General features: G+C 36.0%; 4 protein-coding genes across 9 annotated transcripts; all 4 read right to left on the minus strand.

Annotated features, from left to right (window-relative positions):
- Window positions 1–141: 141 nt before the first annotated feature.
- LOC145975517 (small ribosomal subunit protein uS5-like) lies at window positions 142–1721 on the minus strand. The gene is made up of 3 exons (XM_083106058.1): window positions 1597–1721; window positions 820–1168; window positions 142–677 (listed from the first exon to the last, which is right to left on the minus strand). The coding sequence occupies exons 2-3, from the start codon at window positions 1165–1167 to the stop codon at window positions 189–191; spliced, it is 837 nt and encodes a 278-aa protein (XP_082962184.1). The 5' UTR covers window position 1168; window positions 1597–1721; the 3' UTR covers window positions 142–188.
- Window positions 1722–1754: 33 nt separating this feature from the next.
- P5cdh1 (delta-1-Pyrroline-5-carboxylate dehydrogenase 1) lies at window positions 1755–7426 on the minus strand. The gene is made up of 7 exons (XM_083106046.1): window positions 7094–7426; window positions 5151–5367; window positions 4654–5085; window positions 4144–4554; window positions 3883–4061; window positions 3623–3811; window positions 1755–3457 (listed from the first exon to the last, which is right to left on the minus strand). Exons 1-7 carry the CDS (start codon window positions 7138–7140, stop codon window positions 3223–3225), a joined length of 1710 nt encoding a protein of 569 aa, XP_082962172.1. The 5' UTR covers window positions 7141–7426; the 3' UTR covers window positions 1755–3222.
- Window positions 7427–8316: 890 nt separating this feature from the next.
- Prp40 (pre-mRNA processing factor 40) lies at window positions 8317–13364 on the minus strand. 5 transcript variants are annotated; one of them, XM_083106036.1, is made up of 9 exons: window positions 12711–12781; window positions 12520–12616; window positions 11935–12163; window positions 11465–11858; window positions 10932–11366; window positions 10385–10853; window positions 9613–10248; window positions 9371–9517; window positions 8317–9286 (listed from the first exon to the last, which is right to left on the minus strand). In XM_083106036.1, exons 2-9 carry the CDS (start codon window positions 12520–12522, stop codon window positions 9086–9088), a joined length of 2514 nt encoding a protein of 837 aa, XP_082962162.1. In that variant the 5' UTR covers window positions 12523–12616; window positions 12711–12781; the 3' UTR covers window positions 8317–9085. The 5 variants fall into 5 exon arrangements, with proteins under 5 accessions (XP_082962162.1, XP_082962161.1, XP_082962163.1 ...); XM_083106035.1 differs by having other exon boundaries at window positions 12696–12774; XM_083106037.1 differs by lacking the exons at window positions 12520–12616; window positions 12711–12781 and adding an exon at window positions 13014–13364.
- A 288-nt stretch (window positions 13365–13652) lies between these two features.
- On the minus strand, window positions 13653–17325 carry LOC145975512 (CDK5RAP1-like protein). 2 transcript variants are annotated; one of them, XM_083106045.1, is made up of 8 exons: window positions 16644–17325; window positions 15793–16109; window positions 15475–15708; window positions 15184–15391; window positions 14718–15038; window positions 14322–14643; window positions 14083–14232; window positions 13653–13927 (listed from the first exon to the last, which is right to left on the minus strand). In XM_083106045.1, exons 2-8 carry the CDS (start codon window positions 16082–16084, stop codon window positions 13679–13681), a joined length of 1776 nt encoding a protein of 591 aa, XP_082962171.1. In that variant the 5' UTR covers window positions 16085–16109; window positions 16644–17325; the 3' UTR covers window positions 13653–13678. The 2 variants fall into 2 exon arrangements, with proteins under 2 accessions (XP_082962171.1, XP_082962170.1); XM_083106044.1 differs by lacking the exon at window positions 16644–17325 and adding an exon at window positions 16208–16601.
- Between the last annotated feature and the right edge of the window lie 248 nt (window positions 17326–17573).

The raw sequence follows: 17573 nt of genomic DNA on the forward strand, positions 1-17573 counted from the left end.
AAATTAAAAAATTTTCACATCTTAATTTTGAAAATTAAAAGATTTACATCTTAATTTTGAATAAACATGCATCAATTAAAATATACAATATGTAAACTTTTAAGGAATCGAAAAAATGTGGGAGAAAAATAACAAAATCCATTTTATAATTTTTTCAAGTAGTTCTCCTGGGATTGGAGGATGTTTATTTAGACAACTTCGGCCGCTCTAACGCCTCCTTTATGAGTTTTCGATAGAAAATCGGCATATTCTTGATACGGCGCCTTAGCCAGAGCCTGTTCCTTCCACAAGTCGGGTGTAAGGTACGCGTACGTCTTGGCAATTGCAGCGTAAGTCGCCTTAGCGAAATTACCGAGCGTACAGGTGGATCCCCTGGCTGAAGTGTAACAATCCTCGATACCAGCCATCTGAAGCAGTTTCTTGGGAACCGGAGCAGACACAATGCCGGTGCCTCTGGGTGCTGGTATCAACCGCACCTGCACGGAGCCGCATTTGCCAGTCACCTTACATGGCACTGTGTGGGGTTTGCCAATCTTGTTACCCCAATAACCGCGTCGAACAGGCACGACGGAGAGCTTGGCCAGAATGATAGCACCGCGAATAGCAGTGGCTACTTCTTTGGAGCACTTCACTCCTAATCCAATGTGACCATTGCTGTCTCCGATGGCAACAAAAGCCTATATAAAATATTTAATTGTAATTATTTATATCATATATAACTTTTTTTAATCTTTAATCAGTATTAGAAATTATTAGATTGTGTCATATCTTTTTCTTTTTCAATCAATTTTAATTAAAAAAGAAAAAGACCAAGTTTACCTTAAAACGTGTACGTTGACCTGCTCTAGTCTGCTTTTGTACCGGCATGATTTTTAAAACCTCGTCCTTTAGATCCGGTCCAAGGAATTTGTCAATGATCTCATACTCCTTGATGGGCAAGGAGAATAGATAAATATGCTCGAGGGACTGGATCTTGCCGTCTCTGACTAGACGACCAAGCTTGGTGACAGGGACCCATTCCTTGCTGTCTTCTTTGCCGCGTCCACGGCCGCGTCCTCGACCTCTACCGCGACCTCGGCCTCTCAAGCCTCCACGATCGCCTCCCGCTCCACGAGAACCGAAACCCCCACGAAAGCCTCCGCGTGTGGCTGGAGCAGCGTCCGCCATTCTATAATTAAAAAAAAAAACGTTATAATATATCGAGATATAAAACGTAAAATAATTTTTATTTTAAAACACTAGCTTGTTGAAAATATTGTTGAATATTTAGATAACTACTATGCCCAATATCTCATTAAAATCACTATATTTATATACGTTAAATATTTCCTAATTGTTATTAATTATATAAATGCAGAAATTGCATTAAGAATATTAGAAGACAATAATTCTTGATATTTGAATAAAATATTGAGGATTATAATTAACCTAACAAGTACATGTGTGATACATAAAATATTTTAAAACCGACAATATTTTCTCTTTATAAGAGATTTTTTAATGTCTTATATAGCTCAACGAAAAGCACGTAAAAATTGTTTCATTATCATGACATATACGTGAGATAATATTGAAAAATTTCGGGAATATACTCACATTACTTCTTTCCTACGCGTGGAATCACGGAAGAAAGACCGGTTCAGCTTTCGAGTTTCGAGATGACGCTTCTTCTGCGTGACGTCACATCCGACATTTCAAAAAATGGCGCATTTCCTTATTACAGCTCTGACAAGGCACGAAGCAAGAGATATATATCGATTTATATATATATATTTTTTTATTGCTATTGTACACTTAAATAACGCTTAACAACATATTGTCAATTACTATGTCCTCGGTCATCACTCGTAGAAATCTCGTCGATCTCGTCTCAGCCACATATTGTGAACGATACCGTAGGACAATCGATGATATCAGATCTATGGATGTATCTAAAAAGTCTATTAACTGTTACAGAGATCGTCTTCTGTATATACAATATTACAAAGTACATTAAAAAGGAACCAAAGTCACTGCATACCCGCATCACACAATTTTCCTATTAGTAATAAAAAAAGAAATATTGAATATATATATTATCGCGCCGTGTAAACGGGATCTTCAAGCCGAAACGCTTTACGAATCACATTAATATTTACTTTATCTCATCAACATTGAAGACACTTAGCGATATCCAATATCGGTTATAATTTTATGAGAGATTATGTAGATACCTCTTATACGGCATGTATCAAAGTACCTTGATAAATAAACACATCGCCTTACTCTCATTCTTCCTCTAGCATGATCGCCTCGAAACCTGAGTTATAAGAGTATTATTGTACTGAGAGGGAGAGACACAAAGAAAATGGATCGTGTGTCATGATGAAGAGATCTCGTGCTTTCAAAATGCACAGATAATACCTTGATAATGTGTACTGGCGGCGAATAATCCGTATATAACGCTCTTACGAAGCAATGTCCGCGGGTAGCAAGACTGATCATCGCATTCATATCCATCGTGAAGCAATGTCAGAAACATTCGAAGACGATTAAATATAACTCGCTTACAACGCTGTGTGTGTATATGTGAGACTCCTTGAATTAAAAATATTAATTCATCTAAAGTTCATCTAAACAAAAATGTAGTCGTGTCTCTATTGTGCATCACAAAACTGCGGTCGCGAGTTTACTGCGTTTTCTATCAAAACAAAATGCCTACGCAAAGCGCAAATTTTTTTCCAATTTTTTGCACGCTAAATTAATCTGATATTTGAGATTTTATCGCTTATTTTTTATTTTACTCTCTTTCTTTATTCTTATGTCATTTAATTTTCTCTCGTTTTTTCTGATTGATTAGTCAGAATTGAACGAGGAATATCATACCATAGGACAAGAATATTGTTTAACTAAATTTCATTTTAGAATGTGCAATATATAACATTTCATGTTATGCTTGTAATAATGAAATTTTGATTTGCTTTCCTCAAGAAATTTAATTTCAAAATAATATTTGTACGAGTTTCTCACTCTTATGAACTTATACACTTCATTCGAAACCTTTTTTCACTTATCGAGTCAATGTAGAATATATTAATACTGCAGTATACTGCTTTGATCCAGTTCTTTTCCGATCAGATATTGCAAACGTGAGCGTTTCTCGATTTACGACGCGCGCGACCATCGCCAATCTAAATTACCAAATATCACGTCGATGAATATACAATAATGAACTATCCGTGTTTAACATCTCATGTACGGATAATCATATCCTCGTATGGGCGCAAAGGTCTCCTTAATAGATTGCGGGGATGCCCAGCGAAGAGCGTAATGCGGTCCACCGGCTTTGTCATTCGTGCCGGACATTCGACTGCCACCGAACGGTTGTTGGCCGACCACTGATCCGGTCGATTTGTCGTTTACATAAAAATTACCAGCAGTATATTTTAAATCCTCAAGTGCCTTTTTCGCCCATTTTCTGTAATAATAGAGGAAAAAAAATAATTTACTTTATCGCAATAGAATACACACTTAAGTTTAAGAGAATTCAACATGTAATTTAAAATATTATATATTTCATCTGTTTTTTTTAATCATGTGGAACATCAAATATAGCAATTACCAGGCAATAACTCTTACTTACTCGTCTTCCGCGAATATTGCGCCTGTTAAAGCGTATGGTGTGGACGTTTCTACCAGTTTCACCGTTTCGTCCAGATCGGAATCCTTGTAAACGTACACTGTAAGTATCGGTCCGAATATCTCTTCCGTCATGAGTTTTTCTTTTGGATCTTTGCTTTGCACTATTGTCGGTTCAATGAAATATCCGCACCTAGAAAGGAGATTCGTATCTTAAGATAACGGTTATATCAAGGTTGTACTAATCGCGATACAAAAACGTACGAATCGTCGTAGCCTCCACCGCCGAGAATCTCCATCTTGGGCGATTTCTTCGCATAATCAATGTAACCGGAAATACGTTTAAACGCGGTGGCGTCTATAACGGCGCCGGTGAACACAGTAAAATCTTGAACATCGCCGATCTTGAGTTTTTTGCGAAGATCTAAGAGACCGTCTTTTACCTGGAACAAGTGGTGTTTTAAAAAAATCACTCAAATAATAATACATGCTCGAAAAATTGAACACGGCGACATTTTCACTCACCTTACCCCATAAAGATTCTGGCACGTACATTCTACTGCAAGCGGAGCACTTTTGTCCGTTGTACTCGAACGCGCTTTTTATCGTCGCGTAGATGACCGACTCCACATCCGCACTCGAGTGAACGAAGTGATAATTCTTACCGCCGCACTCGCCAATCAATTTTGGATAGTTCCTGTATTTAGAGAGATTCTGACCGACCTGCGCCCATAAACGATTGAACGTCGGCACCGAACCAGTAAAGTTGAGTCCGGCGAGATAGGGTGAGGACGTGATGGCGTCGCCGAACACGGGTCCCTCGCATGGAACGAAATTCACCACGCCAGGCGGCACCCCGGCTTCCCTGCATATCTTAAAGATCCACCAGTTGGACAATAACGCGGTATCGGATGGCTTCCATAGCACAGCGTTACCCTGCAATCGCGGTATATGTTGACACGCGTTTATGATATGTTTATTATGATGCGAGAGTCTCGATTAAAGCACTGTCACAGTATGGTTTGCATTACAAACCATCAGAGCCGGCGTATAGCTGAGGTTGCCGCCGATCGCGGTGAAGTTGAAAGGCGATACCGCTGCGACGAAACCGTCCATGCCACGATATCTCATCGAGTTGAGGGTCTGCCGATCCGGCGAGATTGGCTGATACTTGAGGCTCTCCTTCACGAAGTACGCGTGCATCCTGAAGAAGTCGATCAGCTCCGCCGCGCTATCAATCTCCGCCTGTATCACGGTCTTGCTTTGGCCAAGCATCGTGGCGGCGTTTAAGTACTGCCTGTACTTGGTCGCCATGAGATCCGCTATCCTCAGCCACATCTCCAACCGTTTCTCGATCGGCCACCTTTCCCATTCCCGTTGCGCCTTCACCGCGACGTCGATCGCCTTCTTCACGAGCTCTGGCGTCGCCCAATAATACTTGGCGATCGTTTTTTTATGATTGTGTGGCTACAAAAATTGCGGTCAATTAGCGAAAAGTTCAAATTCGTGCTATACGATTATGGCATACGTACCATGACCTGATATTTGCACAAGTCGGTTTTGATTTCCTCGTTTCCTATAACTAACGGCACCTCTTCGCATTCACTGGCTATGTTGCCCAAAACCTTCTCCAGTTCCGCTCTCTCCCGGCTGCCTTTCTTATAGCTAAGAATAGGTTCATTTTCCAGCGGAAATTCCGGCGGGCTTGGCACCGGCACTATTGATCCTCCTAAGCACCTGGCGCTGACTCTATTAAACAAATAATAATGATAATAATAATAACAATATTAATAATAACAATAATAATAATAATAACAATAATAATAATAATAACAATACTAATAATAATAATAATAATAGTAATAATAATAATTGAGAGAGAGAAAAAAGTTCTTTTTAATGCCAGAACAAAGATATATCGACAGATAAACGGAGATTTATCTAGCATCTCTTAAGAGAGTTTCCCTTAAGAGAGATAAGATTTTCAAATATTTATCCAATCACCTTTGTAGTAAGATCTCGAGTTAACAATCTTATCGTTGTCATCAAATATACATTTGAGTTTGGAGGCAAATCTCTTGTTTATTTATATTACACTTGAGCAAAAGTGGTTTATCTAATATTTCCGTTCATAAATATCGCAACCGTATTGAAGATAAGTATTAAGATAAAGACACATGTAAGATGTTGCCTCTTATGCTGACAAAATCATCGCTCTTTGATCTTAACTATTCAATTAACATAGAACTAGAAGAGACGAGAGAGAGAACGATTGAGACATTCGCGTGGACAAAGCGGAAAAAACACTATATAATGTCTTCTTCGCTTGACCCTAATTAGCGTAGTTATCAGTAATTAATGTAGATAAATGTGACAAGTATAACAAATGTAAATTTCATCTCCAAGAAGATGATATATCGTTTCCATAATAATATTAAGATTACATAATACTCGAGATATTTTTTACAATTGTTCATTTCCAATTTTAATTACTTTTACAGGCATGATTATCAATATTAGAATTATTATATGTACTTTTAGCATGAAAAAAGTCTGACGGAAATTGAAATTAAAGATTGAAAAAAAGCATTTTTTTCGCTTAAATAAAAAATTTTTCTATTGTCAAATTTCATCTTTTTACTTTAAAAAGATATTTATATAAAAAAAGATACGACTATTGAATCTTCAATAGGTATTCGATCGCGAGAATTATAAATTAATGTAAAGCCATAAGAGGTAAAACGGTAAAATATAGTCAAATGTGGTCTCAACGCGCTGATCAACAATGATGTCAGCTGTCAGGACGCGTCCTTATGTTTGACAAATGGCATTCTTTTGCCAAGCTCCAGTTGGCTCCGAATAATTCCTCTTTCATGCCTATCCTTTATTTCTGAAGAAAGATAAAAAAGAAACTATTCTAATGCAAATACTCTATTGTTGAGTAACCAATTATAGTCCAAGAATTTTACATTAAGTCTGCTCGCGAAGGAGACAACGAACTTAATTAAAGACGCATTGTTACTCCTGTTGAAATCACACGATGCGATTGACTTTTTACGTGCCACGTATAACTTCAGTTGCACTACGTGTGACATATTCTACAGCAAGACACATTACACGAGTATTTACATATGATTTTAGACTCGTTACGTCGACGACGTGACGCATCATGCCGGATCATCCGTTCCGAATAAAAGAGCTTGCATTCAGCCGGACAATGTCGACATTGTCGATATTACGTCGCACGTTCGAGCATTTGCAGCGACATCGTTCAAGCGTGTTGCTAAAATTTTTTTTCGCAAACTCAAAAGGGAAAAAAATCGCCGAGCCAGATTGGGTTATCCAAGGTGACCGTATCGTGAAACTCGATGATCGATCGTCCGGAAAGACGATGGTCACGGTTCGTCCGCTCAAAGAAAAAAAAAGATTGAAAATAGATGGAATAATTTGGCGAATATAACGGTTTATTACTCACTTTTGGGTATTCGCCAGCAATGCCTGACGGCAAACCAGACCCAACATCTTTCAGCGGAGACGGGGACGGGATAGGGAAGGAGGAATGACGTCGGCACCCTTCGTTAAACACAACTATTTTGAAGAACGAACACGGAGCCCTTTAATTGACAGATCCTGTCGGACGATGACACACACGCTCGACGGATCCAATCGCGACCGGATCTCTCTTCCTTCTCCTCCTCCTCCTCTTCTTCTTCGACACTCGTGTTGAATTGCCAAAACTGCGAAGAAACACGGCTCGATGTCACCGCACACCATCGGGCGAACGCTTGGTCAAAGCGCGCTACCGGAGGTTCCCCACCTTTCGCGAGAACGCCCAGGGACGTACGATTACCTGGCGATTATCTCGGGGTTGTCGGATTTTACTATCCCATTACTAATAATTATCATTGCTTGCATATCGAGTATCTAGGAAATCTTATTTATTTAGAATTTCAAATTAAAAAAAAAATATTTTTTTTATTTTTGTCCAATTATATCATTATTTTATCTCCTTTTTGCATTCCTTTATATTTGCCGACTATTGTAATATTAAATTAAAATTAAGAATTTCATTCTTTTCAGAATTCTTGTATTAAAAAATAAAATAGCAATTTCTTTATTTTATTATCTCTGTGCATTCTTTTCAACTCTGAAAGCGAAGATAATTTGGACAATCGCCAAGTCAAACAAGGTATATTAGGCATCACCGTTTTTTATGACCTAAACGATATCATTTACGACTACATTAGGTTCAATCAAAATCAATGACGGCCGATCGGAGAATATGTATACTGTATCTCATGCATAGTTTCGCGCAAGATAATCGAAAATCAACCGAAATTAAATTTTAAAATGCGAGTATTTTAACAAATCGATCTCTTACTTGACTAGAAATTTGATAAAACAATTTTCTCTTCCAAGTGCAATTATTCTTTTTTCTATAAGATATTCTCTTTCAACATTAATCTGATCATAGAACAATATCTATAGACAATATACTATTGCAACAAGCAAATGCGTATCTAAATACCCAACCTACCGAATCGCGGTATATAAATGCGTAATTGATTATATTACATCATTGTAAGCAAATTTTTTTGATATTAAAATAAAACTTGAGGAAATTATGCAGTTCTATTTCTCCAATTTTCTAAGTTAAAAGTTAAAAAAATATATAATGTAAAATAAAAATGAGAGAAATAGAAATAGCAGTATATATTATTATACTAAAAGAAATGTATAACACAATAAATTTTTAACGCTAATCACAATTACTTCTTGACATTACTAAAATCTGAATATCTGATCGCATTATTTACGTAATGGCAATTTTATTGATTTTAATACAATGTAGAGAAAAGTACGCTTCAGAAAAATCGATTTACATCTTAACGCAACCGATAATGCCGACAGAGAAACTTGTAAGCTATTACATTTTAGTAACGCTTGTCAGAGATATCAAGTCCGTATATTTTGCATTTATTACGTTTTGTTATTTCTAATCGCAAACAATACGGCGCGAACATCTAAATCATTAAAGAATAAAAAATAGAGACAGGTCATATATCTTTAGAAAACATCATCTGTACGATGGAAAATCGGAATGCGTTATGTAATGTAATCTATTTTTATGCAGACGTTCTCGTCATATATGTATATATGTATGTAGATTGCGTATTTCAGATTTGTGAGTTTTTAAAAATAAACATGACTAAAAACTCATTGTTCCAATGTTTGCTAAATTCTTGACTCTGTTCTCTATTAATATACTGTCATTTTTCGAAATAATGAAGACGTCCATATAGTAAGGAAAACATACATTCCCGACTATATCATCGACGATATAATCGGAAAAGATAATCATCAATCATCATCATCAAATGCAAGGAGAATATTTAACGAAAAAATTATTACTCTTTTTTTCTCCCTCCCTCTTTTTCTTGAAACACAAGACTTGATGCAGTTTTTTTTAATTTTCCTCTTGTTGCATTTGAAGCTCGCGCAAGAGTTGCGCCCGTTGTTTCTCTAGCTCATCTTCGGAAAGTTCATGATGCTCATTATTTTCCGTAACAGATCCCTCACTGTGAACTGAGGGTCTTCTGTGTTTTTCCTCTTTCCGTTTTCTTTCTGGAGAAGCCTCCTCGGAAGATGCAAGTCTCGAGTGAGAGCGCTATAGAAATATTGAGAGAAACATGATGAAATATACAGGAACTTTACTTTTAACAAACTTCAGTAATATCATTAAAATACATACAGAATGACTACGACCTCTCTTCCGTTTGTTCTTCTTTCTCTTAGATTTCCTTGTTTCCGATTCGGAACTGTCGGACTTACTAGGAATACTGGGTGAACGTGACTTATGTCGCTTTCTCTTCAAGACTTTGTCACTACCTTCCGATTCCTATTAAGAAGAGAAGAGATAACAATTTTACATTATTTGCGTTCATTAAAACTATTAAAAGCAGAAAGCAATTGCAATGATTTAATGATACTCACGCTGTGCGAACGTGATCGCGATTTACGTTTCAATTTTTTCGCCTTCTTCTTCTTGCTTCTAATATGATGATGACTGCAGCTCTCCTCAAGTTCATGCTGATATTCCTTGAATATGCGTATTCTTTCGCTTTCCAAAGTGATTGCCTTGAAATCTTGTTCTTCTTCGATTTTCGTCCTCACATCTTCCCACGTCATTTGATAGTCCACATTCAACGTCTTGAGTAAATTTTTGAAACCGGTCTCCAATTTCTTAAACTTTCGCGTTTCTTCTTTGACGCGTTCCTTCTCGCGCGCTTCTGCTTTTTCCAACAATAGATTATATGTTAATTTAACGTTACCCGCGTCTAGAGTGGCTGACTTTCGATCTTCACACACGACTGTGGCGAATTCTTCGAAAGTCGTATTGACTTGCACTTCGAAATTCTTGTCTTTAAGTATCTCACGAATGATCTTCTTTTCGTCATGGAATCGTGACTTCAAGTCTTCCACATAGAATTTGAAAAGATCTAATGGGGTCGAACCCGATTGTCCGAGCATAGCCGAAAATCGAAGATCGGCGGACAGCATGGGATACAACTCTACCCATAGAGACATTGACGTGAGTTTGCCTTGTTCGTGAAGTTCATCGAGTAGATACTGAAACATAAAAATTATTTATATTGTCCTTACACGATAAAAAATTTAAACTTTGATCAAAAATACTTTTACAAAAATACTGAAAAAGAAATATAATAATTATAATCATAAATCGAAAACAGCTTATGATACTTACTATGAAACCATCTCTGTTTTTCCTTTCTTGCCGTTTCCTACGTTTTTTCTCACACTCTTTCTCTTCTTCTTCGTCCTTCTCCAATTGACGAATATGATTTTCAAATACAATCAAGGCATCCTCCTTGTCCATCTCTAATAAGTCCGCATCTTCTGCAAATGCAGGATGTTGCAGCAACAGTGCTTGCGCTTCTTGCCATGTAGTTCTGTACGTCACCTCGGTCATAGTATCTAGAACTTGTGCTAGTCTTTTGGTATTCCTTTTCTTTAATTGTTTCGCATCCTCTTTCTCGCGTTTCGCTAGATTGAAGATGACATCCTCATAAATGTCTCGGCGATCCGAATCCCCGACTGCCCTCCAAATCTCCAGATTACCGAATAGCTCCTCGCATTTGTAATACTTGGTTGTACTCATCATTCTGTCATTTTCCAATAAAAATTGCTCCAGATCCTCCTTTGCCTTCTTCAATCTGCCAAAAAATACTGCCTTATTATCTGATTCAACATATAATCTTATAAAACTCAATAAGTAAACATGAAAGATCTACCTGAGTCTCTCTTGTTCACGCTCTTCCTTAAGTTTTTGTGTCTTGTAAGAATTGAAGACCTGTTTACGTTCATTTAATTTTTTCATCTGTGGATATCTAGGATCATTCTGAATCAATTTAACCGCCTGCTCCCACGTAGCATTCGACGGAACGTCCCTTTCCCTCAATAATTCCTTAAATGCCTCAATTGCTTCCTTTTTATCTTTAAATTGCATCTTTGGCTCGGGCGTGCTGGTACGACTGTCATTAGCCGAGCCCATCGCGGAATTACTATCCTCGTCCGGTTTTGTAGGCGGTGTCGGGATATTAATCGCCGCGAGGGTCGCAGCCATCGCTTGCTCGATGGCAGACTTTCCACCTGGTTCTGGTGTACTGGTCTGTGATATAGTCGTGATATTTGGCGATAAATGTTGCATGGCTACAGGAACCATATTGCTAAAAATACAGAAAATCATGATGAATAGGGGAAATATTAAAATAATAAACAAAATATATATGTCTACAGTTTTATACATCAAATTAATTTTACTCACGAATTTGTGGCGTTTGCCACAGCGGCCGCGGCGGCCGCTGCAGCTTCCTCGGCCATGATTCGAGTTTTTAGCTCCTCCAGCTCTGGCGGTATCGTCCATCTAGATTCCTTGGTGGTTACATTGTGATAATATATTTTGCCGTTTTCCGATTTATATTCCTTCCAAGGACATTGCGACAGCAACAATTCGCTCTGGGTTTTCAATTCGTCTGGTTTTTCCCACAATGACTGCTTCGTAATACTATTGTAGTAATATGTTCTGCCATCCGGTGCTTTGTGTTCACTCCAATCGGTCTTCTTCTCTGACGTGGAAACGGATATCGTCGAAGTGGTAGCGTCATTGGTGATAGGTGAAGGAGGAGGAATCCCTGGTGCTGTTATCTGTGGCGATGCAGCTGTACAAAAGAAAAGAAGAACTTATATACATAAGTTTATGGTATCGACGTAGCGTATTTAGCAATGGATATTAACCTATAACTCCAGCCTCTGGAGAAGGTGCAGCAGTGATAGGAAAAGTAAAACCTGGCGGAGGTATGGAAAACTGAGGCGGCATTATACCCGGAGGACCTGGCGGTAAACTAGGAGGAGGAATGAAGGGTGCCGCAGGCATAATGGGTGGTACAAAGCTAGATGCGATATTTGTCGTTGCCGATGAGAATCCTGTTACAGCAGCAGGTGGCGCAATACCGTCGTTGGAAGCCTGGTAATTTTTTGAACATACATGTCAGTCAAAGTGATCAGCAATTTTGAAGAGTGTAATTCCGGCTTACAATTGTATTTTTGCGTTTCTTCCTACAATAAATATATGCATAAAAATAGAAACAACGCAATAAGAAGAACAGGCTGTAAATCCTATTTTGCTCTAACGACAATTATTAGTATCACTTCATCAATTAATTACTATTACTTCATCAATTAATTACTATTACTTCATCAATTAATTAATATTACTTATCAATCAGTGACTTATTAATATTACTGTTATTCTAATTGCTGCGTGCTACTATACATTAAAGGATTATTTCAAACAGAAAAAAAATTAATCTTCAAACTTAACATCACATCTCGAAGAGAGGTTACCAGTTGTGGCGTTTATATATCTTAAACGCTCAATCTACATGCCATTTATATAGAGATCGTCCCGAGCAGGATTCTGCGAAACAGAATTTGCAATCGTTTTTGCACAATCAGAGCATCGATAACGAATTTAGCGTCCGTAAACAACACTTTACTTCACAATTCATAACCTGAGCTCTAAGCTTGAACAATTATACATATGACCGCACGCATCATGGACCTAAGAAGATATGGATGGAGTCTAAACAGTGTTGGCAGACGGGTCAGGTTTTTCGCGCATGCGCGGCAAACGAGGCCTCAATAAAGTATCTAATACAGGCAAAAAGGTGTGCCACTGGTCGCCCGAAAAAATTTTCTCTTAGAAAATTGTTTCGGGTGATCAACAGCACACATTTTTATCATACACCATACGAATAACTTACGACTATTTATTAAATATCACAAAATTTTTAATAAACTGTGTCTCACTCAACTATGTCTGTATGCTAAGTAATTTTCCTCGAGCCCGCCAATTCTTCCACATGTGATACATCGCTGGTTAGCCGCCACTATTGTCGCGCATGCGCGAAAAACCTGACCCGCCTGCCAACACTGAGTCTAAAGCGCTCATATGGGCGAGGGGGTTGTGAAATTTGCGGTAAGGGGGGTGTATAGCTCTGTCTCTTTCCAAAAGCAACCTTCGGGTGTTTCCGTCGCATATCCGATAATTCTCGAAAGGTTATATATCCCATATTAGCTAACTTTCGAATAAAAATACATGTATTTTTATTGGCTGGAAGGTTGCTTTTGGAAAGAGACAGAGCTATACACCCCCCTTGCCGCAAATTTCACACCACCCCGGCTCTAGACTCCATATCTTCTTAGGTCCATGGCACGCATGCGCACGATTGCGATTATGATTTCTCGCCATCTAGCCATCAAACTTAACATTAAAATTATTATCATGTGATAAAGAAATATTTTAACTTGTTAGCAATCGATATTAATTAATAAATCACCTAAATTATATAATATTCAAAAATAAAATATCTATCTGTACCGAGAATATATAAATATATGTGTTTGGAAGTAATTGATTATCAGTGGATATTATAAATTAAGAGAAAACTCACTTGTAGAATTTGTAATATTATAATTCCTACTGATTTAATGTAACATAATCATTATCTTTGTCTAATGAATGCTCAATAATAGAAGAACAATACAAAGGTGTTCCTCGTAGAGTCTGCGAGTTGGCATTGTCGATTCGTACAACAACGTAATCGCCCGGCTGTATTGTTCTTGTTGTAGCAGAATGTCGATTAATTCGAGTAACTGTAGATAGTAATATAACTCTTATATTGCCATCGTTTCTACCTTGTAGATATTCACTACGTTTCTTGCTTGGCTATTGATAAAAATGTATAAATAATTATTATATTTACATATAATTAAATATTTTTTAAATTATTAAATCGAATTAAATTAAATTAAAATAATTATTAAATCAAATGCTATTATACTTTTCATTATGTGTCATAATCAAATTGATGAAATACTTACGCCTTCCACAAGAACGAGTTGATGCTGCCCTATCTGTACTTTGTTTAATTTTTCTACTTCTTTTCTGTATAACGTAATCATACGATTCATACGTTCCACCTTCACATGCGATTCAACGTCATCTTTGTATCGTCGATGTGCCGTAGTTTTCTGTAAAAAAAAAAAACGATAGTTTTTTGTCATATTTTATTAAATATACTTCTTTTTTACTTTAATTGTTCGAGCAATTAAATGAATACCTCGCGCATGCTGTAGGGGTACAAATAGGCGTTGTTATATTTCACTTCATCTATTAACGATAATGTATCTTGAAACTCTTCTTCGGTTTCGCCGCAGAATCCAGCGATGAAATCGCTGGAGAAGTATATATTTGGCAAAATATTACGTATATGATACACCAAATCTAAATATGCTTCTCTAGTGTATCCTCTTCGCATTCTATCTAAAACTGCGGAATTGCCGCTCTGAGCGGGTAAGTGAATCTGTCTACAGATGTTTGGTCTTTCGGCTATCAAGTGCAATACTTCATCGGGAAAATCCTTGGGATGAGGTGATGTAAATCTAGAAATCACCATGTTATTAGTACACAAGTATCTAGAGATAATTGATGTCTCGTATCTTTAATATGAAGATACCTTATTCTTATTTCCGGATTAATCAAAGAGACTTTGTCTAAAAGATCACTGAATCTTAAACCACCCTTTTTATTCTTATAAACCGTTTTGAAGCCTTTAGCGAGATGAGTTTGTGTATCAGTAGGTACAACAAATTCCGATTGTGACAAATCTCTATAACTATTTACGTTTTGTCCAAGGAGAGTTATTTCTTTTACTCCCTGATCCGATAACTGCCGAACTTCGTCGAGTATGCTCGCAATCGGTCGAGACCTTTCTCTTCCTCTTGTAAATGGTACAATGCAGTAAGTACACATATTATCACAACCTCTCATTATAGAACTGCAAATTAAATGTTATATAGATTATAAAGTCCATAAGCTAAAACCTGTAGAAGATTAATGAAAAAAAAACACATATACATAATATTTTACAAAAATATTAATAGCTTTTAAATATATATATGTATATAATATATATACGTTACACATATGCTCCCATAGAATCTTGATTGAGTCTAACTGGTGTTACATCTGCATATGTTTCATCAAATGATAATACAACATTAATAGCTGTTTCATTGTCCGTTACTGCCAGGAGTCTTGGTAGATCTTTGTAACTGTCAGGGCCTGCTATCACATCTACAAGCTTCCCCTTGTCTAGTATTTTAGTCTTTAAGCGTTCTGCCATACATCCTAATATGAAAATTTATTTTTATTCAAGAGCATTTATAAGAATTCTTTATTTTAATACCATTAAATGTTAATAAAAAACTTACCTAAGAGTCCAATCTTTATAGAGTTTTTCTTCTTCTTCTTTCTTATGCCGTTCAACATCTCCAATTTATTCCATACTTTTTGCTCAGCATTATCTCTGATGGAACAAGTAACAAGCAATATGATATCCGCATCATCTACGCTTTGCGTATGTTTGTAGCCATGAGATTTCAATATTGACCATATGATATCAGCGTCGTTTATATTCATTTGACAACCGTAAATTTCAAAGTACACTAGAATATAAAAGAAAATAACAATAATAATTTTACAATAAACAAAAATAGATAATAAACTTTGTAATAAAAATATAAAGAAACCTTTTTGATTTTCACCACGAATATCCTGCACATATGGGACAGATTCTTCATTAGGAATATCGACAATAGACGATTCTACAAAATCTCTCAAAGAAGGTCCATCTTTGATATTCCTCATCGGTCCTCGCTTTACGAAAGCTTCTTTATTTGCGTTTGTATCAATCACGGATGAATGCAAGGACACAGAAGTTCCATGGATCGCACGTCGCATCCGAGGACAATAAGAATTTGTATATTTTTGTAACATGAAGTATTTTCCAACGTACTTTCCATAATGTATCCCTCTCGACATATCCACGTCGCTTTAAAGTTTGAGTCTAAAAAAAACAAACAATAATAAAACAAATTTAAAAATACAATTTATAAATACAAATTTAAAAATCTTGTACATATCGGAAGATTTAAGCGAACGTACCGTATTATTAAATATTTGATAAATATTCAAGTATTAATGTGATTATTATTAATTGCGAATATTTGTTATTAATACGCGTTAATTTCTTCTCGTGTCAATCCACTCAGTTTTGGCAAACGAGTACGCAACTCGATAGGTTAGGAAAATCACTTTACAAGGTACCTATATTTCGCACAATATTCGGTAACACGTAACTACTAATTTTTTTTTATATTCTATTCTCATAGATATATATACATATTTTTTCTTTTTCTTTTTTTTTTAATAAAATGAAATATCGGTGAAAGAATTTACGACAGATGTTTCTGTCAATTTGTTTATTCATTTCGAGAGACTTATTTATCGTTTTACCTAAAATATAAACGTAAAAACGGGACAGTCGTTTCAATATGAATTTCGTCTATAATAATAATTACATATATACTAATACACGCACCTTATGTACAATTTCGTATATACAACAATGCAAATATCACTATTACTATTGTAGGTATTGTGAAAAAATAGTAATTAACATTTAGTAACATCCTAAATAATGCATAAAAAGAAAGACATATATGATACAATTCTTATTTTCATCTTCATACTATTAAAATTAGAATGGCCGATATCTGATTTTAAAAGAATGAATTTGCTCTTCTCTTATTCTCTCTTTTCAAAATTCTGCATTTTTATGAGTTCTATCTAATATGAAATTAAATTTAAATTTTCTTTTCATCTAATTCTGAAAAATTTTAGATAGTAAAACAATTTCTATTAATTTGGCAACACAGATTCTATCGGCACATTGTAATGGATTAGCATGAATTGCTTCTACATAAAGCTTATGCTTTATTGACAATTTGATAATTGCACAAATTCTTGCAAATTTGTGTGTACAAAATTATACATCCATGATATATGTATAATTTTGTCACTTTTTTGCTGATAAAACATACAATAGATGCTTTATATAAACTGAGTTTTTGACAAAGTCAATTATTTTGAATCATATTACAGTTGCTTCTGTTGAAATATTTGGGACAGTGAATTCTACATAAATGTCATAGTTTGGAACAGTCATAAAGTGTGCAGAAACACAATCTTACTTTGGTAGAATATTGTGTACTATGTTATTTTTCACAGTTTCTAATTAAGTTAATAAAAAAATTACTTCATCTAAAATTCACTTTGTATAATACAATAATAAATAATTCTAATAGAGTAAAAAAGTACAGCTGCGCTGCAACAAAAGAGGTTGTAATTGAGGTACTTGGAACTCTTTCGCACAGTTTTTCTAATTATCCATAATTATCCTTTTTACATACAATCGCACTTAGTGTCATATCAATAATTGTGTTTAATAATTCGCTTTACTAATTTCTTT

The sequence above is a fragment of the Camponotus vicinus genome, unplaced genomic scaffold (genome assembly GCF_025532165.1).
Source record: "Camponotus vicinus isolate PSW18456_S1 unplaced genomic scaffold, iyCamVici1.0 SCAF_8, whole genome shotgun sequence".
Classification (NCBI taxonomy): domain Eukaryota; kingdom Metazoa; phylum Arthropoda; class Insecta; order Hymenoptera; family Formicidae; genus Camponotus; species Camponotus vicinus.